Source organism: Colias croceus, chromosome 3 (genome assembly GCF_905220415.1).
Source record: "Colias croceus chromosome 3, ilColCroc2.1".
Taxonomy (NCBI): Eukaryota; Metazoa; Arthropoda; class Insecta; order Lepidoptera; family Pieridae; genus Colias; species Colias croceus.
This window is the reverse complement of record NC_059539.1, coordinates 7,959,536-7,986,726: the sequence shown is the minus strand read 5'-3', so window position 1 is coordinate 7,986,726 and position 27,191 is coordinate 7,959,536. Positions and strand designations below refer to the sequence as shown.

The following is a 27,191-nucleotide window of genomic DNA, read 5'->3' as shown; positions in this document are numbered from 1 at the left end:
TTTTTTTTTTTTTTTTTGGTAATAGGGAAGCGCTTGACCACAATCTCGCCTGATGTTAAGCTGAGATGCGGTCTAAGATGGAACGCGCTTCCCTAGAAGGTACCTGTTCACTCTACGCTTGAAGACCCCCATATTGTACTCGTCGGGGAACACAGACTCAGGAAGCATGTTCCAGTCCCTCGCGGTTCGGATAAAGAATGTGGAACCGAACCGCTTAGTCCGGGTACATGGAACGTCCACCATATGGCGATGCCTAGAATCTGTGCGCCTCGACGATCGATGGAAGAACGGGGATGGCGGAACGAGATCGTGCAGTTCCGCAGCGCACTCTCCAAAGTGTATCCGATAGAAGACCGATAAGCTGGCCACTCTGCGGCGGTGACCGAGGCTCTGGAGCTTTTTGCCTACTAGGTCATTGTCGTTTATGAGCCTCTTGGCACGCCTCTCTATCGCCTCAAGCGCCTCCAGCTGGTACTTGGCGGAACCGTCCCAGAGGTGAGAACAGTATTCCATGCACGATCGGACTTGTGCTTGATAAAGGTTGAGCAACTGTCCCGGGCTGAAATACTGTCTCACCTTCGCCAGAATTCCAAGCTTTTTTGAGGCTACTTGGGCTTTAGATTCAATGAAGGAACCAAAGTTCAGAGTAGGCGTTAAGGTGATACCAAGAAGCTCGAGGTGGTTAGTTATCGGCACGGACACACCTTGGAAATTCGGAGTCAGGTGGAATGGACTCCGTTTAGCAGAGAACAGACACGCCTGGGTCTTAGACGCATTGAACTTGACCAGATTGGCATCGCCCCAGTCGGAGACCGCCTGTAAGGACAAGTTCATGCGATCGACCATCGCCTCCCGTAGAGACTGAATTTGTGCCGTACTGGCTCGCGCGCTGGATACATATCTCTCCACAACAGTGCTATCGTCTGCGTACCCATAGATACCGGGTTTCAGCAGATCGTTGATGTGTAGCAGGAAGAGTGTTGCGGAGAGAACTGATCCCTGAGGGACTCCGGCATTTATAGCCATTTGGTCGGACGAGCAGCCGTCAACGACTACCCGAAGCGACCGGTCTCTCAGAAAATCTGAGATCCAGGCGCAGAGACCAGCAGGCAGACCGTAGGATGGAAGCTTGCCAATAAGACTATCATGCCAGACCCTATCGAAGGCCTTCGAGATATCAAGGGAGACAGCAAGTGCTTCACCATGATTCTCGATGGCCTCGCTCCAGATGTAGGTGGCGTACGCTAGAAGATCCCCAGTGGACCGGTTTCGGCGGAACCCGTATTGTCGGTCACTGAGGAGGTCGTTCGCTTCTAGGTGTGCCAGGAGCCGGCTGTTCAGTACACGTTCCATAGTCTTACAGAGTATGGACGTGACTGATATTGGCCTGTAGTTGGAAGGATCGGCACGACTGCCTTTTTTGGGCACAGGCTGCACGTTGGCAAGTTTCCATGATTTCGGTACTATTCCAGTCGTCAGCGAAAGGCGAAAGAGGCGTGTCAAAACAGGAGCAAGTTCAGGCGCACAGGTTTTAAGAACTATGGCTGGAATTCCATCAGGGCCACTGGCTTTATTCACGTCAAGATTCCGCAGCGTTTTAAGAACCTCCGTCTGACGGATGCGAATTTCCGGCATTTTCGCCTCGCATCCAGGTAGACTGGGAGGTTTTGCGCTTGCGGGATCCAGACGAGAATTTTCCGCAAATAGAGTAGCAAATAGGTTCGCTTTCTCTACGGCGGTGTGAGCCAGCGTCCCGTCAGGTTTCAGCAGTGGAGGAAGTGAGGGGCGGCAGAAATTCGATTCAACCGACTTTGCCAGGGACCAAAACGCTTTACTACCGGAGGGGTAAGAAGCCAGTTTGTTCCCTATACGGCTAACGTGGTCAAATCGAGCTTTCCGTAGAGCCTTCTTGCAGGACTTGGCAGCCCGGTTAAAGGCTTTCTTCTTTTCAGATACATCCCTCGCTTTGCGGTGTCGAGCGTCAACCCAAGCCAGATACGCCTCTTGCTTTAGCGCTTCAGCGCGTCTGCAATCGGCTCTGAACCAGGGCTGAGCTTTGCCGGACATGGCTACGTCGGAGAATGGAATAAAGTACTCCATTCCCTGTCGCAACACATCAGTCACAGCATCCGCGCAGGTCGAAGGGTCTTCAGAAGAAAAGCAGACAGGCCGCCAAGGATATGATGCAAAAAAGGAACGCATCTCATCCCAATCTGCTGATTTGTATTGCCACACGCGCCGAGAGCCCTTAGGACTGGGATCGGGCGGCGAGTAGACAGATACAGATTTCACCAGACAGTGATCGGAGCTGCCAAGCGGCGAGGAAATCGCTACCGAGTAACGGTCTGGATCTGTTGTCAGCAGAAGGTCCAAGCAATTGGCTGTATGGCTCTCAACATCAGGAACCCGCGTCGCTCCTTGAACCAGCTGGGTGAGATTCAATGCTATAGCAAGTTTACGCATCTCTCTCCCAGCGAGGTCAGTGCACTGGTATGGGTATAGCCACTCCTGGTGGTGGGCATTAAAATCCCCCAGTAACACAAGCTGAGCGGAAGGGTATTTGTGCTGAGCAGCGTCCGCCGCCTCACTTAGGTACTCTGTGAGCCTGATCGTCTCCTGGTCTCCACTGTGCGCTCGGTAGACACATGCATAGAGAAGTTTCTCTGGGCCTGTGTCCACCAGCATCCATAGTACGGAAAAATGGGGGTCTTCAAGATACCGGAGACGCCGACAACAGATGTCGTCTCGGACGTACGCGCACACACCTGACCGAGCTTTAAAATTGTGCTCCAGGGTGTAGCCGGGATAGGATAGGTACGCCAAGTCAGACGGACATCTTATCTGCGTCTCCGTGAGGAACAAGATACAGGGTTTATGAGTCTCTAGGTGGAAGTGGACTGCAGCGAGATTTGAGTGGAGACCTCTGATATTGGTGAGGTCCACTTTCAGCGAGAGGGAGTGCTGCCGCTGTGCAACGTTACTTCTGTATCTTGCCTTTTTCATGTGTTTTTAGAGGAGAGTGAAGAAGGTGAGAAGACGGTAGTGAATCGAGGCGCTTTACAATTGGACCTGAGACACACACTTAGAAGCCGCAATGACGGGGACTAGTCTGGAGACTGCGGGGACGCCCGAGCCCCCCCAAGTTGTCCATAGGGCCCTCTCATCCGGTCGCCAACCGGCACTATATAAAAAAAGATTGTATGAAACGGTTACTAAGGTCTATGGCGGGTATTTTTGTCCTTTTTACTCTTACAGAATCTATCTCTTTTTTTTTCTTTCAGTATTGTCATTACTGTCAACGTCACATTGTTAACCGAAAAAAAAACAAGTTTCTCTGTCCCTAACCCCTTAGCTTAAATCTTTAAAACTACGCAACGGATTTCGATGCGGTTTTTTTTAATAGATAGCGTGATTCAAGAGAAAGGTTTATCATTAATATTTTATCATTTTTATAATAAAAAGCATTAATTTTTGTACACGGAAAAAACAAACTATGGAAAATGTGTTTTTTCTATGGTACGGTTGAACGGACCAAGGAAAATATATTGTGACAAATGGAAGTCTCTGGGAATTGACTAGCTTAACATGCCTGCTGTTGATGTAACCTGTCCACATTTTTTTCGTTTCTTTCGATATATATATAAACTTTTTTTATATCTCAGTGTATGTTTAATAATATTGTTTCTTTGTTGTGCAAACAATGGGTTAAAGTGGTCGGGATAGAAGATTTGGCTTATCTGCCTATAGAGAAACTTCATTCGCTAAAACATGTGTGTGAAGTGCATTTCAAACCCAGAGATTTTAAGAAAAAGAAAACCCAATTAAAAAAACATGCTGTTCCATCAATTGGTTTGATACGTGAACCGTTAGCAGATGAATTACTAATAGGGTTTCCCCTTCATGTAGCTAAACAAGTAGCGAATATTGGTAGGTAACCCTAACTATATTTTATAGTAAAAACAATAGCTTAAGACTTACTATCTTATTCATGCAAATTATCAAACGTCTAATAAACCTATTTTAGTCATAAAGAGTTTTGTCATCATCTCTCTACTGAATATTTGGCCGTGAAAGAATGAGATAAACCATTTTATAACTAGGTTTTTTGTTAAAAAGATTTATTAGACGAATATAAATTAATTGATTTTCATTTAAATGGTTTGCCCTACATTATTTTATATCACAGATCGAGTGAGGAAGTACCTTACCCCAGAGGTACTTCTAAGTTGTACCCTGTGTTATTTTTTTTTCTTTTTACAGAATCAAGTTCAAAAATTCTTACGGAACACAATTATTCCAATATTTCCAAATCATCCATTTCTGGAGAGAAAACTAGAAAAGGCAACATAGTCCAGGTACCAACACACAAATTATAAAAAATGAAACAAAACTTTAGTTTATTGATATATTCTCTGTGCCTCTCGGTTGTCTAGCTATGACTTACTTTGGAAAATAACAATGTTTTCTTTCGCAGAACAGTCTACTTCCAAAGTATATAAAAAGGAAAAAAAAAAAGTGATCCAAGTAAGTGCGATAAAAGGGATCAAGGGTCTGGTGTTTCTATGTCAGGACATGGTTAGTATATTTTGCAAATAGTTATCAAACAATGCATTCAAGTTGTTGGTAAGATAAACTCCATTTTCTAAAACATGTTAAGGATTTCAAACTCACAGAACTTAAAAAAAACAGTATAAGCATGTTGTTCCTTTAACTGGCTTAATTTTATATATGAACCGTTAGCAGATATAGAGTTTCCCCTTGATGTAGCTACACAAGAAAACAGTAATAGTATATCACTAATTATATAAAAACAATAGGTTACGGCTTAGCCTAAACAAGGACCAATTAATAACATATTAGAAACAAAACTTTAGTTTTTTGCTATATTCATTGTGCCTCTCGGCTGTGTAGCTATGAGTGCTATGACTTACTTTGGAAGATAACAATGTTTTCTTTTCCAGAACCATCTACTTCCAAAGAATATAACACGGGAGATAAAATGGAATCTGATCCAAGTGAGCACAGTAAACAAAATCAAGGGTCTGATGTTTCTATGCCAGGAGAAGGTCAGTATATTTTGCAAATAGTTGTCAAACAATGAGTTGAAGTTGTTAGGAAAGATTATTTGATTTATGTACCTTCAGATAAACTCCATTTTCTGAAACATGTTTGTGTGTCAAGGATTTCAAACACAAAGAACTTAAAATAAAATAAAACAGTTATATAAGCATGTTGTTCCAGCTAAACAAGAAACCCGTAACGGTATATAACTATATTAACTATATCTATACTTAATATTATAAAGTTGAAGAGTTTGTTTGTTTGTTTGTTTGAACGGGCTAATCTCGGGAACTACTGCTCCGATTTGAAAAATTCTTTCGATGTTAGATAGCCCATTTATCGAGGAAGGCTATATAACATCACGTTACGGCCAACAGGAGTGGAGCTACGGGGGTGAAACCGCGCGGAGCAGCTAGTATTTTATATAAGACAATAGTATAAGGCTTTTTCTTTTTAAGTTGTAATCTTTGTTTATTTATTTTTTCTTTTCACAGAATCAAGTTTGATAAAGGCGGAACACAATTATTCCGATATGTCCAAATTATCAATTTCTGGAGAGATAAGGCAACATAACCCAGGTACCAACACACAAATATCAAAAATGATTTAAAATATTTAACTTTTCGAATAACATAATAGAAACAAAATGCTATGACTTACTTCGAAAGATAACAATGTTTTCTTTTCCAGAACCGTCTACTTCCAAAGAATATAACACGGGAGATAAAAGGGAATCTGATCCAAGTGAGCGCAGTAAAATAAATCAAGGGTCTGATGTTTCTATGCCAGAACAAGGTTACTATATTTTTCAAATTTTTGTCGAATAAGTGTACTAACCTTTCTCTATAATATTTATTACTACTTTTCCTCTTGTTAATAATATATCTCTTTTCAGCTTTGTTGGTCACACCTCGAAAACGCAAACTTTTAAATTAATAAATACGAAATTAAAAATTCGAGTTTAAAGAAAAAACTTAATGAAATCGCAAATATTGAATCGCCTGTTTTAAAAAGTTTGGTTGAATCTGGTATCAAAAATCAAAAACGAAAGAGTGTGGCTTTGGCAATATACAAAAAGTCGCCAAAAGCATATAGATATCTGAGCCAGCTCTTGCCTCTGCCTAGTATTCGTACATTGCAAATTGTTTTAGAAAATATGAAGCTGGAGCCAGGAATCGACCCAACCATACTAGAACACTTGAAAAAAAAAAGCAGAGAAATTATCTGATAAAGAACGAACTTGTTATCTGTTATTCGACGAAATTTCTCTTAAAAGACGGCTCATTTACAATCCCTCAATAGATCAAATAGACGGCTTTAAAGATCTTGGAGATAGCAATGGACGATCAGAACATATCGCAAATCACGCTCTTGTATTTATGTTACAAGGCGTGCACAAAAAATTAAAGCAGCCGATTTCTTATTACTTTGTCAAGGGTACTATATCCTCACAAAAATTAGCAATGCTTATAGAAAACAACATCAGGACTTTAAAGTTAATTGGCTATAATATCATAAATACTGTATGCGATCAGGGTTGTACGAATGGAGGTGCTCTCAGTCTTTTGAAAAGCAGATGTGAAATTCTTCCCCACGAAAACTACTTCTTGCTTGATAATGAAAAAATTTACATTGTTTTTGACGTCCCGCACCTTTTTAAATCCATACGGAACAATTTTCTGAAGGGTGGAGAACTAATGCTTGATAATAAAAAGGCAAAGTGGAGTCACTTGGTTAGAGGAGAAGAAAAAAACCGCATGCAACTGCGATTCACAAAAATAACTAAAGCGCACGTTGCTCCAAAGTATCGGGCCAAAATGAAAGTAAAGACTGCTGCTCAAATTTTAAGCAACACCGTTGCTGCTATCCTGAAATTAATGTCTGAGAGCATTCAGGACGAAGCAGAAAGTAAGGCCGTTCTACAGACTGCTGAAATCATTGAAAACCTTGATCGGTTATTTGATTGCACCAATGGGCCAGCTTCCAAAAATGATATAAAAAAAAATATTCGCACAAACGTAAGCAAAAACAGTTTCCATCATACGCTTTGGCCGAAATATAAGAAAACTCTCGCAACACTACACTTTTTAAAGTCCGATAGCCAACTGCGATTGAGGAACATTAGATGTGTTAATGGCTACATCACAACAATATCATCTCTACAAAATATTTGGGAAGTAGTAGCTGCAAAAGGATTCAAATATCTCAATTTAAGGCAACTGAACCAAGATGCTCTTGAAAATTTATTTGGCATGATACGACAACACAGTCCAACAAACCGGCACCCAACATGTTACCACTTCAAAGGAGCATTAAAGTCATATATTCTGACACGCTTAAGCACACCTCTAAGCAGGGGATCAAACTGCCAAAAAGATGAAAATGAAATCTTATTCGGTTTTCACGACATTGTGTTCCCCAACATTTCTAAACCCAAAATTGATAAGTCGACTCATGTGCCATCCATTCCTGAAATTCAAAGTAGTCAAGATATACCAATTCTCCAAATTCCGGAAGATAACAGTACAACACAAGAACTGCAAGAAATTGAAAATTATTAAAAAAAAATCGAAATACAACCGACAGTGTATGTGAGTGGCTATATAGCGTATTCTGTTTTGAAAAAAAACTGAATGTTTAAGGTGTAGGGACTCTTTAACAATTTCTAGCCCGGTAGAAAATTCTATCTATAATTATATTTCGCTCAGAGAATGGTGGAAGGAAAAACAATCGCTCACCTATCCAACAATAAAACTATGTGAGACTGTGGATGTTGCTCGCAAGGTGTTTGAAGAATATTTATTACCATGCCTACATAGACACGACTTGTGTGTTTATTCAAAGACCGTTATGATTGCTAATATCGATTTTAACTGGATATGTAATAACCATAAGACCAGCATCGTCGATGCATTAACACAGCGCCTGAGTCTTTTATTGATTAGAAATTATTGTAAAATTGTAAATAGGTCCCTTGCAGTCCCTGAAGAATCATGGGCTGATTCGATGAAAAGGGCAGAGCAACAAGGGATGGCAAAGTGAGATATTGTTCAACGATCTGTGTAAAAGAAATGTACCTCATATTGGTATCATTGAGTAGATAATTACTGCACAAGGCGCATCTCCGAAATATTTTTCTAAATATATAAAGTTGCTGTTGAAAGTTTTGCAAATATGTATATTACATAGTGTATATTTAAAAATATTTTGGCGGTGCGACTTATGCAGTAATTAATTAGAGATATTACCAATATTTTGAGATACATTTCTTTTGCGCCGGGCCTGGGTCACTTGTACTGTATATTAAATATTGTGGGTTATCCATAAGAGATAGACATATACCATCACGGACTTTTCTGTAGACCTTTTCAATGTGTACAATACTTAGTACATTATTTTGATGAAACTCGTAGGGTTCAGCCTGCGTTTGCAATGTAAGCGGAAAAAATGTTATTATTTACGACATCACATTAGAAACCTCAAAACTAATAGTACTTCTCCACTATTTAATGGATGTTATTATACATATTATAAACCTCTTGATTCACTCTATTTATTAAAAAAAACCGCATCAAAATCCGTTGCGTAGTTTCAAAGATTTAAGCGTACAAAGGGACATAGGGACAGAGAAAGCGAATTTGTTTTATACTATGTAGTGATTACATAGTGTATATTAAAAAATATTTCGGCGGTGCGACTTATGCAGTAATTAATTATTACTCAATATTACCAATATTTTGAGATATATTCTTTTGCGCCGGGCCTGGGTCACTTGTGACCATTGGCCTTTGCACATAACATGTAAATATTTTTTGTAGCGCGTTTGTTGTATTTTTTTTTAGCGTTCAGGATCCCACTAGTGCTGGGTAAAGGCCTCCTTATTTCCCAATACACTTCACGATTCTTAGCCATTCTCCACCAATATTTCGACGAGTCCAGTTTGTTGCGCCACGCCATCTTTATGTTCAAATATTTTGGCAGACATTTTTTTTAAATAAATATGTAATACCTAAATTGTTTTGTTTATTTTCCTATATAATAAACTGTCACTATCACTGAATGTTACTAAATTTTTTATGATATCGATAAAAATCAGATGTCGCAACACGGACAACACTATTTTCAATCGGTAATGTTGCTTGCGACTGAAAGACTTGTATCCATGGTTATGAATAAAATAATTATTTAAAAAAAATGGTCATGTTGCCACCAATGGAAGCAAAGTATCAAAATGTTTGAAAGTTGGTACTAAGCGCATGGTAACTGTTTCATAGTTTATTATTTTCAAAGGGCGTCCCACCTCTTAAAACGTAGTGATTATATCCTCTTTGGTGCGAACATAGTCATATTACATACTCCACAAAATATCCGCGCGGAAAAAAATCGCGCGAAATCTGCACCAAATTATAGATTTGTGACTTCTAATTAGCGAATTATTTTCCGAGCGGATTTTATTCCGCCAGTGCGGAATGCGGATACTCTCATTGTATTCAATGTGTTACAGAATTGCGGATAAAAATATCCGCAGTGCGGACACGGCCTCACCCAACTCTTACCTTCATCTATATTCTATATAATATTATAAATGCGAAAGTAATTCTGTCTGTCTGTCTGTCTGTTACTCAATCACGTCTTAACTACTGAACCAATTTTCATGAAATTTGGTATGGAGATATTTTGATACCCGAGAAAGGACATAGGCTACTTTTTATCCCGGGAAAATGACGCAATCCCGGAAATCCCACGGGAACGGGAACTATGCGGGTTTTTCTTTAACTGCGCGGGCGAAGCTGCGGGCGGAAATCTAGTATTCTATATCCAAGCATTAGCCCGCAAGTTGTCTACAATACTGGCTCGCCTGCGGTGGTACGTGCGCAGACAGGGCTCGCAGGCCAGCCGGCGCCAAGGTCACGAGTCGTGCAACAGCCGCTGGTAGTGCGGGAACACCTCGTACGGGGGCACGTGGAGACCGAACTCGAGCGCCACAAGCACCGCGAACTCGAACTTCATTAGGTCTTTCCTGTTCACTCTGAATGTTGTTTCGATACGCTGGAATAAATAATTTTGACAGATGTTGGTTATTTTTTTTTTGTAAATGCCTGATGCCAATTGATTTTAATGTATAAGCACAGAATACATAATAGTAGCTAAACGCTACAGAACGGACACTCTCCGCCTCCCGCCAAAATTAAACACTTACCTCACCCCGCACGATCAGACATAAAATGGTCCATATTTTTCTACAGGGACGATACGCAACGAAGATTGACAACATTAATCAAATTGACTTAAAGTATCTTATTATTTTGGATTTGTGATTATCGTTTTTCGTAGAAAATGGTTAGATATTGTGCTGTTTACGGATGTATTTCATCAGAAAAACGCGATTTTTTTTTACGCTAGTCAAAAATGTGCCATCCATAAAGCGTTAACACACACATTTGCAGTCTCTACAGTGTGACTGTCAAAACGATAATTTTGTATGGAGTGTCCGTGGTGTGGTATAAGTACATTTTACCTATACCTTAACCCTTAATTACTCGCGTCCATATAGTTACACTTACGCTCGCGTGGGGTATATTTAACCCCAATTTTAAAGGTACAATAAAACATATTTTTAATGACATACTTTTATTTTTATTGTAAAAATTAGAAAGAGACAACATTGTTCTAAATTATTAACTATCTTTAATCAATATAAATGTAATAAACTTTTAAAGATGAAACTTTAAATTTAGGAAGTTTTTAATCAATACATTTATCACATATCATAGTGGAATGGTCGCGACAAACTTGCTGGTGACATTTGGCACACATAAATCTTATTTTTTTATCCTTTGACCTTGGACAGATATGGCACCTTTTATAAGTTGTCGATGGACCACCTCTGGAAGTGGGGCTAGGATCCCGAACTTGAGCATTTTTTTGCCGTTTTTGTATGGCCCTAGGCAGTGTGGTAAATATAACCATAGGCCATATTTTGTACGTATTTTGCCGACGTTATAGCTAACACACATTTGGTTGAGTTGTGGTCACTCTGGATCACGTCCTCGTCTACCTCATCTTCATCGGGACTATCTATGATGCTTTCTACGGCGTCTTCCAAACGCTTAACAATCTGGTAGTCAGAAAGACGCTTAATTGCCATTTTAGGCATTCTAACCTAAAACAAATAAACAAAAAACAAAGATAAGTAAAAAACGAACTATTTAGTATATGTACTGCACATTATAAAATAAAAATACACATACTCACTCGTCCAAAAAAAGTTGCACGAATACTCGCGTGGGGCAATATATACCCCAGACGCGATCTCCTGACACAATCACACGACATGGAGCGGCGCTCGCGACTGATTCGCGGCGGGGAAGGTATTTAGGCAGCTAGTAAGAACGGCACGCAGGTAGCTTTAAAAATGGCGGAGATACGACGCTTCAAATACGCCGTGGGGTCAGATATACCCCACGCGAGTAATTAAGGGTTAAAAGGACACTCATTCATGAACAAAGAGTTGATTAAGGAGTGATAGTTTAAATCTAGAATGTCAATCGCGAATGCCAAAGATTATGAATATGTTTGTATTATTTTTTTAACATTAATTATGAATATACAGGACATATTATATAAATATGTATATATATAATAAAGAGACTATATGATTAACATAAACTTACCTCTATAAGTGCTTTAAGCATTTCACCCTTAACGTCGTTAAGTTTCGCCGACAACAACAAACAGGCGCCAGCGCACAATTTCCTATTGTCCTTATTTATAAGATTTGCTAATATCAATTTTTCGAAATAAACGTATGCTTGGGCGACGGAAAGCAAATCGATTCCACCACTGTCATGTTTCGCTATCTTTCTCATCTCTTTCTTTATGCTGCAAAACAAAAAAACGATATGAAGTAAAAAAAAGTATAGTTTCCTACTGTACAAACCCTCTCTAGAATAAAATTAAATGACACATTGAAAATGTATATCGGTTACAGACAATAGTAAATACAAGGCAGAAGTTGTAGATAAAAAAATTGTGATTTACCCTCACAAAATTTGTAATGCTCAAAAAAAAGCAACCAAATGTACCTATGTTTAGTTGGATAATGAATTAAATAGATAATGAATTGTTAAATGTTACTGTTATTTGTTATTATTTATAAAACATTTTAGTTCAGGATACATCGCCCATTTTTGCAAGTGACTACTATCAAGCTGATTTTCCGTTTGTAGCTTTATTTTGATGAGACACCGAATAATTTCGTGTACGAAACTCTCGATTGTGGTAGCTAACAGAGATAACAAGGATAAAATTTTTTGATTTGATGGTTCTCAAATATTTATTACGCAATTTGTAGGACAACATGTCTGTTGAATTATATAAACATTAACTAAGTGAAAACAAAAAAATCAGCTTGTTAGTAATCATTTATGATGACCTCGCTATCGATACACTTTGGAAAGGGGGACTCTTTGAACAAACCTTAGATTTTGTAGGACAAATATTTTTTCGAATACTTTAGGTAATTATCTTGAGATTAAACAAAAAAAAAATTCATTCAGTTAGTAATAAATATTTGAGAACCATCAAATCAAAATTTTTTATCCTTGTTATCTCTGTTAGCTACCACAATCGAGACTTTCGTACACGAAATTATTTGGCGTCTCATCAAAATAAAGCTACAAACGGAAAATTAGCTTGATAGTAGTCACTTGCAAAAATGGGCGATGTATCCTGAACTATTTAAAATATAACCACCTACCTCCTCAATTTGCTAAGAGTTAACTTGATGTGCGGGAATTTTTCCCTGAATTTGTCGTTTAATTCCTTCTTCAAATCTTGTGGTCTAACATAATCAATTATTGAAGTCATATACGATGTGAAGGTGAGCAGAGTTCTGTGCTTCCCCGCTATTAATTCAGGATCGTCAAGTACATTCGGACAGTAATGCACAGCCTGTAAAATTTATTTTTAAAACATTTATAAAAGTCTTGATTCTTTGAAGTCTTTGTTAATTTCTCTCCGCTTTCAATACAAGCATATAATTAGGATATTAACGAAAAAGTATTTTGCAGAATTTAATTATTTATTTTGAATAGGTAAGGTTTATCTGGAAATAAGGAGATAAGAAGAATATAAAAATACTTTTTCTTTTACTTTTTACCTACCTTTGCACTTCCATATTTTTGTGCTAAAAGGGCCTCTTCATCCCAATCGAAGGTTTTGTTTTCAATCGACGAATGTGGAGGAGATGACGCTATTGTGCTTCTTTGAGCCGATTCATATGAGAAACACCTAAAATCATAAAACATAAATTTAATTACAAAAAAAAAATAAGATGTAATTAAAAGAATATTGCCAACATTTTTTGCAGTATTCCCTCACTTACAAGCGTGGCACTATTTCTAATCAATACTTAAAGTGCATGCAATAAGCCACTTAAAAATTACTAAACCGCAGAAAGGGGTGAAAAAATAACCATTTAAAAGTGCATGCAAAACAGCCATGCCACCAAGAGTGAAGTTAAGTGAAGAAATTCAAATGTAACTGATTTGTTATATGTTTTTAATTTTTATAACCTTCCCTCAGTATTGTAAAAAAAACTTGAATGGCAGTTTTTTTTTTTAATTTTTTCTAATGTGCGTAGCTTGCGCAGTGCGTCATAATAAAATGAATTGTAAAAAGTAAGTAAGGAAATAAAAATACCTTCATCAAATCTAACAAAAACTAAGAATAAAATGAGAATACCCATATGATAACTGTGATATTTTAATTGATTTTTGGTTCATTGGTTACTTGTGACGAAAATAAATAAAACTACAAAAATAAATTGGTAAGGGCAATCTAGTCTAGTTCTAATAAAAGTGTTAAATCATAAGAGAGCAGTAAAATTTAAATCAATAATTTGTACATAAATACAAAATTATTCATTACTCATTAGCAAAAAAAAATTAGGAATAATGATAACTGTGTTCCTGACTTAATTTTTTTTTATTACACTCAATGATGAGCTAAAAGTCGATTTTTGTAACCAAGCCCAAACAAAGATTGTTGAATAATCATATTGGTCAACAGCAAATGAGAATCTTATCTTAATTGTTAATCAAATAATAAAATATAATAAACTATTTACATTATGCTATAATTTATGATACAATATTCCTACTTATTATTCTACATTATTATTTACCCCAACTACTCATATTAAAATGAAAAGTGTGAGTATTAGTATATATTTTTTTGTTTTTACCATTTTTTATCCTTGTGCCTCGTCAATAACTTAGTCCTGAAATTTAAATATGATAGAAATGATATGAGATGGAATGTGACAGCGAGACAATCAACAAACAAGTCAGATGTTCAAAAGTAAAACATAGAAAATATGAAGAGAAGATTGCTATACTGAATACTCTTTACTGAGTGATATTTATTAATATGCACTCACATTTTAAGATTAATGATTTACTATTATCACAACATAGTAAAGAATATAACAGAAAATACATTTCACATCAATATGTTTCAAAAATTATGAATACATCAATGCATTATACTATCTTAAAACATATGTGTTGTATTTGTAAAATATTTACCTCATTTTTGCTTAGTAAAAATTATATTTTAGAAATTATATACCAGTTCAAGACAGTAGAATGAATTTTATATTCAACCACATGTATAATATGAGAACATGAAAATGAATACAATATGCATGAATGTGAAAAGATATACCAGGATAACATGTAAACATTGACGTTGTAGCATGCCCAATGATCTGGCAAATAAATTCAGTTTTACCTAGCTATTACATGAGGGTGCCGATTGAGTAGTTTCCATGAGGCCTTATCAGTAAAATCTGCTTCATACATTTTCCTATACTGTTCCCTTGTGCATATTCTTGAAGGTACCAAGAGTTTGGAATATGATATATCTTGTCCATGTTCCTCACGTTCCAATCCTAGTAAGTCAAATGGATCCACACCATTATCAGTTATAGCAGAAAGTGGTCTTGGGCCAGATGTATTTCTTCGTCTGACTCCATCTTTCCTCAAGTCAGATCTGTAATAAAAATAATTGTTTAAATTACATTACATACATACATTCTATGGCTGACAAGTTAATAGTTTAATGTTTAATAATAAAAAAAAATACCTTGCACATCTAGTAGTCTTTGAATAAGGTATTGTGCTGAATAAAGCACATGGAACTCCTTGTGAAGGTGTAAATGCAAGTCTTTCGTCTTTGAATGATACTCCCTTAGATCCACGAAACAGCTTGAACTCCTTGGTATAAGTCTGGTTTTCTGGAATACAAGTGCTACTGGTTCTAAGACGACCTAAAATAATAAACAATAATAAAAGAATATTATTGTAAATTATTTTGATTTGCAGTAAAATTTTGGAATGATTAATAAAACATATATTTACACTGTATAAAAATGTTACCAAAATTCAAACTCTCTGCACTACTTTTCTCTTCTTGTGTGCAGGTTTTTCGGATGCGAAGTGATGGGTGCCTATCCTTATACAACTCAGCGTTTCCAGAAGAACACCTATAAATAAACCATTGTTATCTATGTTACGATAATTATAAGGCTTATCCACTCAATAACATTACGTACCTTTCTCTAAACGAATTATTACAAGCATTCTTTACGGGGGTCATGTGTGCAAACTCTGAATCTGAATTCAATGAATGGTTATCACTTCCTATTCTATGCAAAGGGCTGCATTGCGGCATTTTGGTTTTGATTTTGTGGCGCGTAACATCTTTTTCATTATGATTCGCAACATTCTTTACCTTAGATGCAGAATCACATTTATCAGTTTTAGACGTCTTGTCTAAAATCTGGCAGAGCTCAGTATCCTTAAATGAGCCATCGAGGGAAATGTTAGAAAGAAAAGTAACAGCAGCTAATCGTCTTCTAGCTTTTTCGTACTTATTTCTGTTATGAGACATTTTTTAATTCAGCTTTTATGTTTATTTGAACAAACTTAAATTATAGGATAAACTATTTTTAATTAATCATTGCGAAAAAATGTAACAATCATAGAATAATTATGAACTGGATTACAAAAACTTGAAGGTCGCAACAAAAAATCAAAATGAAATGAATATTGGAACGTCAAAATCAGATGTCACAGTCTAATGTCAATATACTCAGTCAATATACTTCAAAATACCACAGCCCTACAAACAACGCCTACAAAAATGTTAAGTAGATTTCACAGTATACCTAATAATGAAAGACCTGTGGAAAGACCTAATACCTATATACAATTAAACATAAAATTGGATTGTCTGTTTGCAATATTAACTAACTACTTAAAAAAATGTAATATTAACCATTTTGTACTGAAAGGATATAATAATAAACTACTTATTTGTTCCGGCTTATCTCTGGAGCGGCTTGAACACTTCTTGAACAACTTTGACGGGACTTTCCCTGACATATAAGAAGCAACTAACTTCCTCACGTGCTCACAGTATTATTCTTATTTTTCAAAAGGATTATGAACATAATTAAGAGGAAAATCGTTTATGCGGATGAAACTGTGGGATGCACGTTAGACTGTTAAGATGAATGAAATACATCGGTATATTTCCAGTAACTAATAATTCATCATCGTAATCTTAATTTATTTAAAGTACCACAACATGACTTTATCTAAACACCATAATTATTATAATATTCTTCTTCTTCTCTTTTTTAATGGCTACACCCAGCTGCAGAGGATCTCCGTATCCAGTGTGAGTGGAAGAGTCAGGGAACTATGTAATATCGAAGTAAATATTATAAATATTGCTGCAGCTAAACATTTTTTACTATTATTAGCTTTATTCACTACTACAGTATTACCTATTATAACCTAAATTTACTAGGACTTTATTATAAATTGCCTTTAAATTGCATAGTGAAATATTTTGTTCTACGCTTTTATGGAAGGACTGCTACCACAGTATTACCATATTTCCTACAGTATGTCGACGAATGTACTTGTGCAGAGAAACGGAGGGGAACTGGCGGGGGGTCGGGCGACGCGGGCCGCTTAATGCAATCACGCTGAGTTTGCATTAACTATCGCGACAGGACGACGCAGTCGTATTTTTTGTGTAATAATTTTATTATACATAGGTACTTACATATTCTATTATGGCGCGCAAAAACTGTTCCGTTTACGGATGTAAATCTACATTGAAATCCCAGAAGGAAACAATATTTCAGAAAGATTGTATTAATAAAATTGTATCTGTTGAATTAAAATCAAAGCTATGTATATGTTGTTCTCATTATTTTCTAATCAGATTGTACATCCCAATGCAAATGCATTACTTAGTTAAATGGTACCTATAATATACAATTAAAAACATCCAAAAATAAAGTGTCCACATAAATAATATTTAGCAGTGCAATATCTGTAATTATAAATTTATGAACAAATAATTACATCAGATTTAATAATCGCAATTATTTTGAATGTACATATGAATAAATGATTTCATCATAATATTAATAATCACAATTGTTTTATTTCCCATTTGTTGCAACCCTAGCGTATTTTCGTGTGGCAGCGTAAGTAGGTACCTACGCTGGCGGCGGCGTCGCGCGACATCAAAGGCGTTTCCTTACCGTAGGAAATAATATTTATGCTACTGTGGACTGCTATAATTGCTCTAAAAGCTCTAAAGATTCTCCCTCTGTGGTACATATTTAGTAAAAATAAAAAAAATGTTATCTATGAAATTGAAATGTCATCTGTCAAACAATTGTAATGTCAAATTGAAACGTCAGTTTTAGTTTACAAATGCCAATGCTATTATGCTAATTCTCAATATTGTGTACGATTAAAGTTTGCCTTTAGGTCGTTTGCCTAAATATTATTATATTAATCATTTCCTGAAAATGGAATCAAATGTGGCAGGAGCTACAACATCGTCAAGAGCGACTAGATTTATGATGGAAGGGGTAGGAGCTCGTGTAATACGAGGACCTGATTGGAAATGGGGCAAACAGGTAGAGTATATTTTTTAGTTATTTCTATGATATTTTATTATTATATTTTTAAAGCATGCAATGAAAATTTAGATCCTTAATATTTTCTCTACAATTTCGCTATTTTTAGGATGGAGGTGAAGGACACGTAGGCACGGTACGCAATTTTGAATCTCCGGAAGAAGTGGTAGTAGTGTGGGACAATGGAACAGCTGCAAACTATCGATGTTCAGGAGCTTACGACCTGCGTATTCTGGACAGTGCACCCACAGGGGTAAAACACGACGGTACCATGTGTGATACATGCCGCCAACAACCTATATTTGGTGAATGTTATTTTATTTCAAATTAGATTTTCTCCAATAGTAGGATATTTATTCCAGTTTTATTATTTGTATTTTATAGTTAATTTAAAATGTTTCCTATAAACCATTACTACATTACAGTAATAATTAAAAAATAATGTGTAAAATTGAATACTATGTGTTGTCCAAATTTTTTTTAAATTTTACATTTGAATTTTATAGGTATTCGTTGGAAATGTGCAGAGTGTAGTAATTATGATCTATGCTCAGTCTGTTACCATGGAGATAAGCACAATTTGAGGCATAGATTCTATAGAATAAGCGCACCAGGAACAGAGAGATGTCTTGTTGAACCAAGGAGAAAAAGTAAAAAGCAAGCTGTTAGAGGTATATTTCCTGGAGCTAGAGTTGTTAGAGGGGTGAGATTTTTCATCTTTATAATTGATATGCTTAGCATTAGTGTGTGCTTAAATTTTAATGGCAAGGATATATTGAATAATTATTATTAGTAACATATTTGTTTGCTTACATTATAAACAATGGCCACAAACAATATTCTCTTCACTTTTAAGAGTGAAGTACCAGATGTTAATAAGTAAATTTTTTATATAAGGTTGATTGGCAATGGGAAGACCAGGATGGTGGAAATGGCAGGCGTGGAAAAGTGAATGAAGTACAGGACTGGTCTGCAGCCAGCCCTCGCTCAGCTGCTTATGTAATATGGGATAATGGAGCTAAGAATCTTTATAGAGTTGGATTTGAGGGGATGGCAGATTTAAAAGTATGTATTATGGCGTAGACATTCATGTTTCTAACGTTTTGATTATTGCTTCTTTTTAATATATATATTTTGTTGTGCCTTACTTAAGTATAAGTTTATTGTAATTATCATTTGTCTGTGTTATCTAATAATGCCTTACAAAGATAAAGGCTTTATTTTATTGTACTCACAAATTTATATTATTTTGATAAACATTATTTAACATGTTTTTTTTGTTTATAGGTAGTAAATGATGTCAAAGGTCAAAATGTTTACAAAGAGCATCTGCCTCTATTGGGGGAGCTTGGACCTGGTAGCACAGGGCCGCATGGCTTGCAAATAGGGGATCAGGTAAATTTTTTCTTGTACTACTAACTACTGAAGCAAATAACTCAAAGAAAATCATACCAATAGAAAAAAAAAAATATAATTTGTGTCATTTCCTTTTCCATTGCTATATTCATAAAAATATGTATAAGACTTTTTACTATGTATTTGTTAAAAATAAAAACTTAATGATAGGAAGCTCCTTCTTCTCTTAATTAATCGCTCTACCCAATAAAAAGACTTCACCACTGGCCACATTATATGGGTAGTGAAAGCTAATTAAAGTACAATTAAATAATGGCATTTACACTGACAATAATTTAACATACAATGTATGTATCAAATCAAATAATAAATCAATAATCTCTCTCATTAAAGGTCAACATAAATCTCGACTTAGAGATAGTACAGTCGCTACAGCTTGGCCATGGAGGGTGGATAGATGCAATGTTCGAATGTCTGAGCACAACTGGCACTGTTGTGGGTATTGATGAGGATCATGATATTGTTGTTACTTATCCTAGTGGCCATCGGTGGACGTTCAATCCTGCTGTTTTGACAAAGGTAATTTAACATTTTCCCGTAATTTTTGTGTATTAATAAGTCAGATAATTAATTAACATGCTTGTAAATTCATGATGCACAGTGGTTAGTCCCAAAATATGTTTTTGGATCTGGTTATAAAGAATTAAATGAACAAATTGCACAAACAACAAATCACTGTAGGTGACACAGTAGATTGAATGACATAAAAAATTATATTCATTAACTTTGTAAAGATTACTTGCTTTAATAAAAATGAATTGCTAAATGTGTTGGTAAGGCGACGAATTTAGTATATTTTATTCTTGCCAAAGAAGTTTCTCTTCTGATACGTGTGCTCGACACACACACTCTATTTTTTTTTTAATAATGTGTTTGTAATATTTCACTAGCCCAAATATTAAAAATGTGATGTATATAACAATGACTGTTAATTTATTTTAACATCACGACTCCTATATAATATAAAAAATGTTCACAGGTGTGCAGTGCAAATATGAGCGCTTCGACATCCGGCGGCGCTACTTCTGGCAGTAGTGTGTTTGCAGTCGGCGATATTGTTCAAGTCTGTTCTGACAAGGAACGTGTGAAAGCATTGCAGCGCGGACATGGGGAATGGGCGGAGACTATGGCGCCTGTGAGTTGACATAATATATTTATGGTCTTATTGAATAATTAAGTTTAATTGAATGGACAATATTAATACATTGACATATGGCTGAGGATGATAAATAGTAGAGAAATTCCCCCCCCCCCCCCCCCCCCTTATTTTTTATCTTACAATATTGTATCAATGGAACATGGCCTTTGTTAAACTTAATATTTTGTTTTTATAGTTTATGAGAGGCTAGGTGATTTCCCGGTATAGCAAAAAAGACAGGTTCGATTCCCACCTCATGATCGACTTTTTTCTATTCATATAACAAACAGAAAAATATGTATTTTGAAGTAAAATGATCGAATTATACCTTCCACAATTCTTTACAGACCCTTGGTAAAATAGGTCGCGTGCAACAGATATATCACGACAATGACCTTAAAGTGGAAGTCTGTAATATGACCTGGACATACAATCCAAATGCAGTTACTAAGCTTGTTTCATCTGATGGCAGCCTTCCGTATTACTCCCCTGGTGAGTTCAGTGGTGAGAAAAAACAATGTTTTACATACATATTATTATTTTTTAAGTCTATACATATAATAAATCTGTAGAAGGGTCAATTCTGTACATTGAAAATATTGAAAAAATAAATACCAGGGGGTGTTACTGGATCGATACCAAACCCAAATATGTGATTAAAAAAATTTTTGTCTGTCTGTCTGTCTGTCTGTATGTGAAGGCATCACGTGAAAACTAGCGGTTCGATTTCGATGAAACTTGGTATAATTATACCTTATTATCCTGGGCGTAAAATAGGATACTTTTTATCCTGGAAAAATACGTAGAAAAAAATTAATCTTAATTTTTCAGTTTTATCCATAGACGTTGTTCCGTAGAACCGCGAACACACGTTGCGTATTATTATAGGCCTAACCGTATTTGGGAATTGGATCCAATAGATATTTATAAGATGTTATTGTCAGAGGTCTCAAAATGGAGAAATAAACCATCCACGCGAAGACCGACATCCGCGCGGACGGAGTCGCGGGCGGAAGCTAGTATAATAATATTATTTATGCCGATCCGCGGGTAAAATGAAGTATTGCGTTAACTCATGTGTTATTCTGATGTGATATTACTGTAAAGTTCCATCCCACTCGTACAGTCGTTTTTTCGCGAAAGAGTAACAAGCGTACATACATCCATCCTTACAAACTTTTTATATTAAATTCGAAAGTTCCATGCATCTCTACAAACTTTCGGATTTAATATATATTCGAAAGTTTGTAAGGAAGGTTTGTAGGATAAGATGGATGCTTGTTCCGTTGTTACCATCGATAAAGAAATTGTCATCCCCCAATTGCAGTGTGTGTAACATAGTGGAGGATGTTTACCATATTATGGTGGAGTGTGTCCGGAACGAGGCTGAGAGATCTTCTGCTGAGTTCAACCTTAGGTTGTTGGGCAATGTTAATGTTTTTTTGGCGCTTCCTTCTTCTAAGGAAGCTAGATTTATTTATAAAATTGTTAATTTAGGTATTAAGCGTAGGTAGTTGATTTTTGTAATGCCAATGAGGGTGGCATGATCATGTCTGATCAAACCCTCGTTAATAAAATAAAGATAAAAAAAAAACATCGATAAAAAAGTAGCTTTATACTGGTATTTTTTTAGTCTTTTGAGTATTTGTGTTATATAGAATTATTATAATAAATCCATCGTGTTTATGAACAGGTGAGCGTCTATCCGTGTTATTGAAGCGGTTGTTCGAGTCGCACGGCAGCGCGAACGAGGAGCTGGTGAAGGCGGCGGCCAACGGGGACGCGGCGCGGTGCGCGGACATACTGGCGCGGGCCGACGCGCAGGCGGACGTCAACGGCGTGTACGCGGGGCACACCGCGCTGCAGGTACACTAGTGCGATCAGTATTATGAGTTAGAATGACAGAAGCGGCTTCATACGTGATTGAAGGCGAATTCCCATGGGAATTAGATTTTTACATTGTAAAATATTTAACATTTTATATTTAATAAAATCGCCCCGTTATGACGGGTTATGTCAGGAAAAAAAAAAAACAAATATGTTTAAAAAAAAATGCAAAATATTGAGTTCAGAACCTTTTCCTTTTCTTTTGAAGTCATTTGAAAACAAAACACGCATACTTTTGAATTTGATATTTTTTGACGTGACAACGTCTTATAATTCGATAGAGCCGGCTGCACGCCCGAAAAAACATGACTCATGCGGCGTTACCTCGCTCTGAGGCGTTCCAGTGCAAGCGAGAGCGCGGAACGAGCGACAAAGAAGCACAATCGTTGTCACGTTCAACTATCGTCAGTAAACCGACTTTACAGACAACCAATTTTTTTTTGGATTTATAGAATTGAAATACTTTATAAATAAAAATTTTTAAAGAATAGATGCGGTCCGAGGCCGCCTCGTGATCGGAATTTTTTATATTCTTTATAAATTAATAAACATCCTTTTGCATTTATAATATTAGTGCGTGTTTGTGTGCAGGCGGCCGCGCAGAACGGGCACGTGGACGTGATCCAGCGGCTGGTGGAGGCGGGCGCGGAGGCGGACGCGGAGGACCGCGACGGGGACCGCGCCGTGCACCACGCGGCGTTCGGCGACGAGCCCGCCGCCCTGCGCGCGCTGGCCGCCGCCGGCGCCGACCTCAACGCGCGCAACCGCCGCCGCCAGACGCCGCTGCACATCGCCGTCAACAAGGGCCACCTGGGCGTCGTGCGCACGCTGCTGCAGCTGGCCGTGCATCCCAGCCTGCAGGTCAGTACACAGCACACGGCAACAAGGGCCACCTGGGCGTCGTGCGCACGCTGCTGCAGCTGGCCGTGCATCCCAGCCTGCAGGTCAGTACACAGCACACGGCAACAAGGGCCACCTGGGCGTCGTGCGCACGCTGCTGCAGCTGGCCGTGCATCCCAGCCTGCAGGTCAGTACACAGCACACGGCAACAAGGGCCACCTGGGCGTCGTGCGCACGCTGCTGCAGCTGGCCGTGCATCCCAGCCTGCAGGTCAGTACACAGCACACGGCAACAAGGGCCACCTGGGCGTCGTGCGCACGCTGCTGCAGCTGGCCGTGCATCCCAGCCTGCAGGTCAGTACACAGCACACGGCAACAAGGGCCACCTGGGCGTCGTGCGCACGCTGCTGCAGCTGGCCGTGCATCCCAGCCTGCAGGTCAGTACACAGCACACGGCAACAAGGGCCACCTGGGCGTCGTGCGCACGCTGCTGCAGCTGGCCGTGCATCCCAGCCTGCAGGTCAGTACACAGCACACGGCAACAAGGGCCACCTGGGCGTCGTGCGCACGCTGCTGCAGCTGGCCGTGCATCCCAGCCTGCAGGTCAGTACACAGCACACGGCAACAAGGGCCACCTGGGCGTCGTGCGCACGCTGCTGCAGCTGGCCGTGCATCCCAGCCTGCAGGTCAGTACATATACAGGGTCTCCCACTATCACTAGTTCACGGACTCTAGGTACTAGCTCACGGATAGCAAAGTTGGGCGGGTTGCTGGTTAGGAGTGTACACATAGATTTAAGAATTCATCTGTTTGAGAAAAAAATGCGTCTGGATTTTTATAAGTATTTTTTACGTAATCAGCGTATGCAATCATCCTGCATCCTTTAAGCTAAGTATACTGACGTTGGGACACCCTGTATACAGGGTTAAAGTTAGCACATCATCCTTTGCAGGCCCCTTCACTACATCATTTCCACCAAAATTTGTTCTAAAACTTTTTACATCTTGCTAATAAACACATAAAAAGATAAAGCAAAAAAATATTTGCTGCCGCGATTATTTATTGGTCTGTATTTTTTCCATTGCTGCCGCGCGCACCGCGCATCACGTGCCCATATTTTGCCTACGCAAAGTGTGCAGCGTAGAGTAATGCGAGTTGCATTACACTATTAAATACGCTGCAAAAGCAATAAAAAATTTTAATAATGAAAACCTTAATTTTTTTAAACTGTTAATTCAAAAAAGTCGTTGAACATTAATGTTATTTGGATTGATGTAGTAAAGCTGCTTGTAAGAGGTGATGCTGAACAATATTCGTCAAACCAGTAGTGGTGAATGATACCGACAATTCGTATGTATTCTGTTATGCTTAAAGTTACAATGTATGAAAATATAGGTACGACAAAACGTGTCAAATGGTTTGTCATAACCTATAAGCAAGTGGTGGGTATAAAAGCGGCCCTTCGTAATCTATCCTAATACTAGATAGGCTACTTGAAACAATTTTAAATGCATACAAGTAGATTCAAACATTCGCCGGCCGCTGACATGGCAGGCCCGCTCGGTTTGTGCGGTAGTTCAAAGTTAACCTAACACGCTATATGGACCAATTCGACACCATCCCGCATCGAACAAAAAAAAGAATCACGTAAATCGGTTCAGAAACCTCGGAGTAATCGGTGTACATACATAAAATAAAAAAAAAAACATACCGGCCGAATTGATAACCTCCTCCTTTTAATGAAGTCGGTTAAAGAAAACAAGTATTTAGTAATAAAATATTGAACACAAATTATTTGTCATTTGTAAATTGCATGTACCTAAAATAAAAAGGGAAGTACTTAAAGCTTTTTGTTTCGACAATTTAAAATTGTTTAAATTTAATGTAGTAAAGGCCTGTCCATTGTTATATGGTATATCAACTAAAAGTCAGAACGCGTCCTGATTATTCATAAATAAATAATAAATAAAATAATTATTGGCCGATTAAGGAAAGCTGGCATCTTCACAGTACTCACACTTATGCAATTTTACTATACAGTATGATCAAAAATAAATATGATTCTAGTTTAAGAGTAGACTTGAATTGTAAAATGGGTGCGTTGTAGATAATATGAAAGCTCTCATAATTTATATTATGTAAAATTATAATTTAAAAGTAACTCAATCGATGAACTTAATTATTTATTCTCATAATCAATTGTAAAATAGTATTGATAATCATTCAATTATCAAATAATAATTAAATTTAATGTCATATTCAAAATAACGATATAAACAATACAAATAACACTTGCGCTCACTCCCAATACAATACAATTGAAACCCTAGCACGTAAGAGATAAGGTTACATTACAATAAAAGCTGTATTGTTCAGCTATGTATGAAAATTTTAACTAACGGCGTTTACATTTTGTTTACAAAACATATTAAAATTATTACATAACTAGGTTACCGCCCGCGGCTTCGCCCGCTATAACTATTCTTTTGCTCAATGAGCATTTTATTCTTGGAGTGTAACATTTACGAGGGCGATTCAATAAATACTTAGCCTACAAAAAGTATACGAAAATTTTGGAAAAGTAGCAATTTATTTTTCAACATAGTCTCCTTTTAGTTCGATATACTTAGTCCAGCGATGCTCCAACTTTTTTAACCCGTCCGAAAAATATGTTTTCTCAAACTCTGTAAAATAGGCCTTCGTGGCAGCGATAACCTCCTGATTTGATCCATATCTATTCCCGGCGAGGGATTTTTTCAGATTAGAAAACAGAAAAAAGTCACCAGGGGCTAAATCTGGAGAATACGGTGGATAAGGCAGCAATTCGTAGCATAATTCGACCAATTTGGCCATGGCAACGGCAGACGTGTGAACCAGTGCGTGGTCGTGGTGTAACAGCACCTTTTTCTTAGCCAGATGGGTTCGTTTTTTCTTTAATTCGGCGTCGAATCGGTCCAATAAATTGGCATAGTAAAGCCCTGTAATTGGTTTACCCTTCTCGAGGTAATCGATGTAGACAACTCCTTGTGAATTCCAGAAAATGGTGTCCGTAACTTTTGTGGCCGATTTTACTGTTTTCGCCTTCTTTGGAGCACGTTCCCCGGTCTGGATCCATTGTTTTGATTGATCCTTGGTCTCTGGTGTGTACCAGTGAATCCAGGTTTCACCGACCGCCACAAAACGACGCAAAAACTCCCCTGGATTCCGCTTAAACAACGCCAAACACGTCTACGACGTGGGCTCACTGTTGCGCTTGTTTTCCGGTGTGAGTAAATGCGGCACCCATCGCGCCGACAGCTTTCTCATGCCGAGTTCCTCGTGAAGAATATGATTGACTGTTCCTTCTGAAATGCCTACAGTCTCAGCTAGCTCCCGAACCTTCAATCGGCGATCTGTCAGTACGAGATCATGGATTTTTTTAATGTTTTCCTCCGTAGCAGCTGTTTTTGGTGCACCTGGACGTGGTTCATCAAAAACCGACGTACGGCCACTTGCAAACTCGTTGAACCAATTCTTGACGGTGGCTATCGATGGAGAAGAGTCACCGTACATAGCATCCAAGCGGCCTTTGATTTCGATACGCTCTTTCCCGTCCAAAAATAGGAACCGAATCACCGAACGATATTGCTCTTTTTCCATTTTTGTAAAACCGATCAATACGTTCGCTTCCATAGGTTGTCAAATTAAAACAAATGAAGGGATTGGAATGAAAATTAAAAAAAATACTTAAAAACAAATGAGCTACACTGTGGTAAACCTATTTTGAAACAATAGCGCCCCCTGGTGATGAGGCTAGGTACTTATTGAATGCACCAGGTATATTCCGTCTGATCAAACT

General features: G+C 37.8%; 2 protein-coding genes across 5 annotated transcripts in view; one reads left to right on the top strand and one right to left on the bottom strand.

Annotated features, from left to right (window-relative positions):
• Window positions 1–9,877: 9,877 nt before the first annotated feature.
• Window positions 9,878–16,128, bottom strand: LOC123705851 (CDK5 and ABL1 enzyme substrate 2). 4 transcript variants are annotated; one of them, XM_045654902.1, is made up of 9 exons: window positions 15,680–16,128; window positions 15,486–15,610; window positions 15,211–15,394; window positions 14,857–15,117; window positions 14,309–14,344; window positions 13,227–13,353; window positions 12,821–13,014; window positions 11,736–11,943; window positions 9,878–10,110 (listed from the first exon to the last, which is right to left on the bottom strand). In XM_045654902.1, the coding sequence occupies exons 1-9, from the start codon at window positions 16,015–16,017 to the stop codon at window positions 9,970–9,972; spliced, it is 1,614 nt and encodes a 537-aa protein (XP_045510858.1). In that variant the 5' UTR covers window positions 16,018–16,128; the 3' UTR covers window positions 9,878–9,969. The 4 variants fall into 4 exon arrangements, with proteins under 4 accessions (XP_045510858.1, XP_045510859.1, XP_045510861.1 ...); XM_045654903.1 differs by having other exon boundaries at window positions 15,504–15,610; XM_045654905.1 differs by having other exon boundaries at window positions 15,211–15,361; window positions 15,504–15,610.
• A 1,756-nt stretch (window positions 16,129–17,884) lies between these two features.
• The window catches only part of LOC123705849 (E3 ubiquitin-protein ligase mib1), a 118,523-nt gene continuing 109,216 nt past the window's right edge, over window positions 17,885–27,191 (top strand). The window contains exons 1-10 of the mRNA XM_045654900.1: window positions 17,885–18,073; window positions 18,183–18,378; window positions 18,580–18,776; window positions 18,971–19,138; window positions 19,361–19,468; window positions 19,823–20,008; window positions 20,469–20,624; window positions 20,975–21,119; window positions 22,321–22,493; window positions 23,106–23,375. Of these exons, the coding sequence (XP_045510856.1) occupies window positions 17,963–18,073; window positions 18,183–18,378; window positions 18,580–18,776; window positions 18,971–19,138; window positions 19,361–19,468; window positions 19,823–20,008; window positions 20,469–20,624; window positions 20,975–21,119; window positions 22,321–22,493; window positions 23,106–23,375 (1,710 nt within the window). The 5' untranslated portion in view covers window positions 17,885–17,962. The remainder of the gene's footprint in view (window positions 18,074–18,182; window positions 18,379–18,579; window positions 18,777–18,970; window positions 19,139–19,360; window positions 19,469–19,822; window positions 20,009–20,468; window positions 20,625–20,974; window positions 21,120–22,320; window positions 22,494–23,105; window positions 23,376–27,191) is intronic.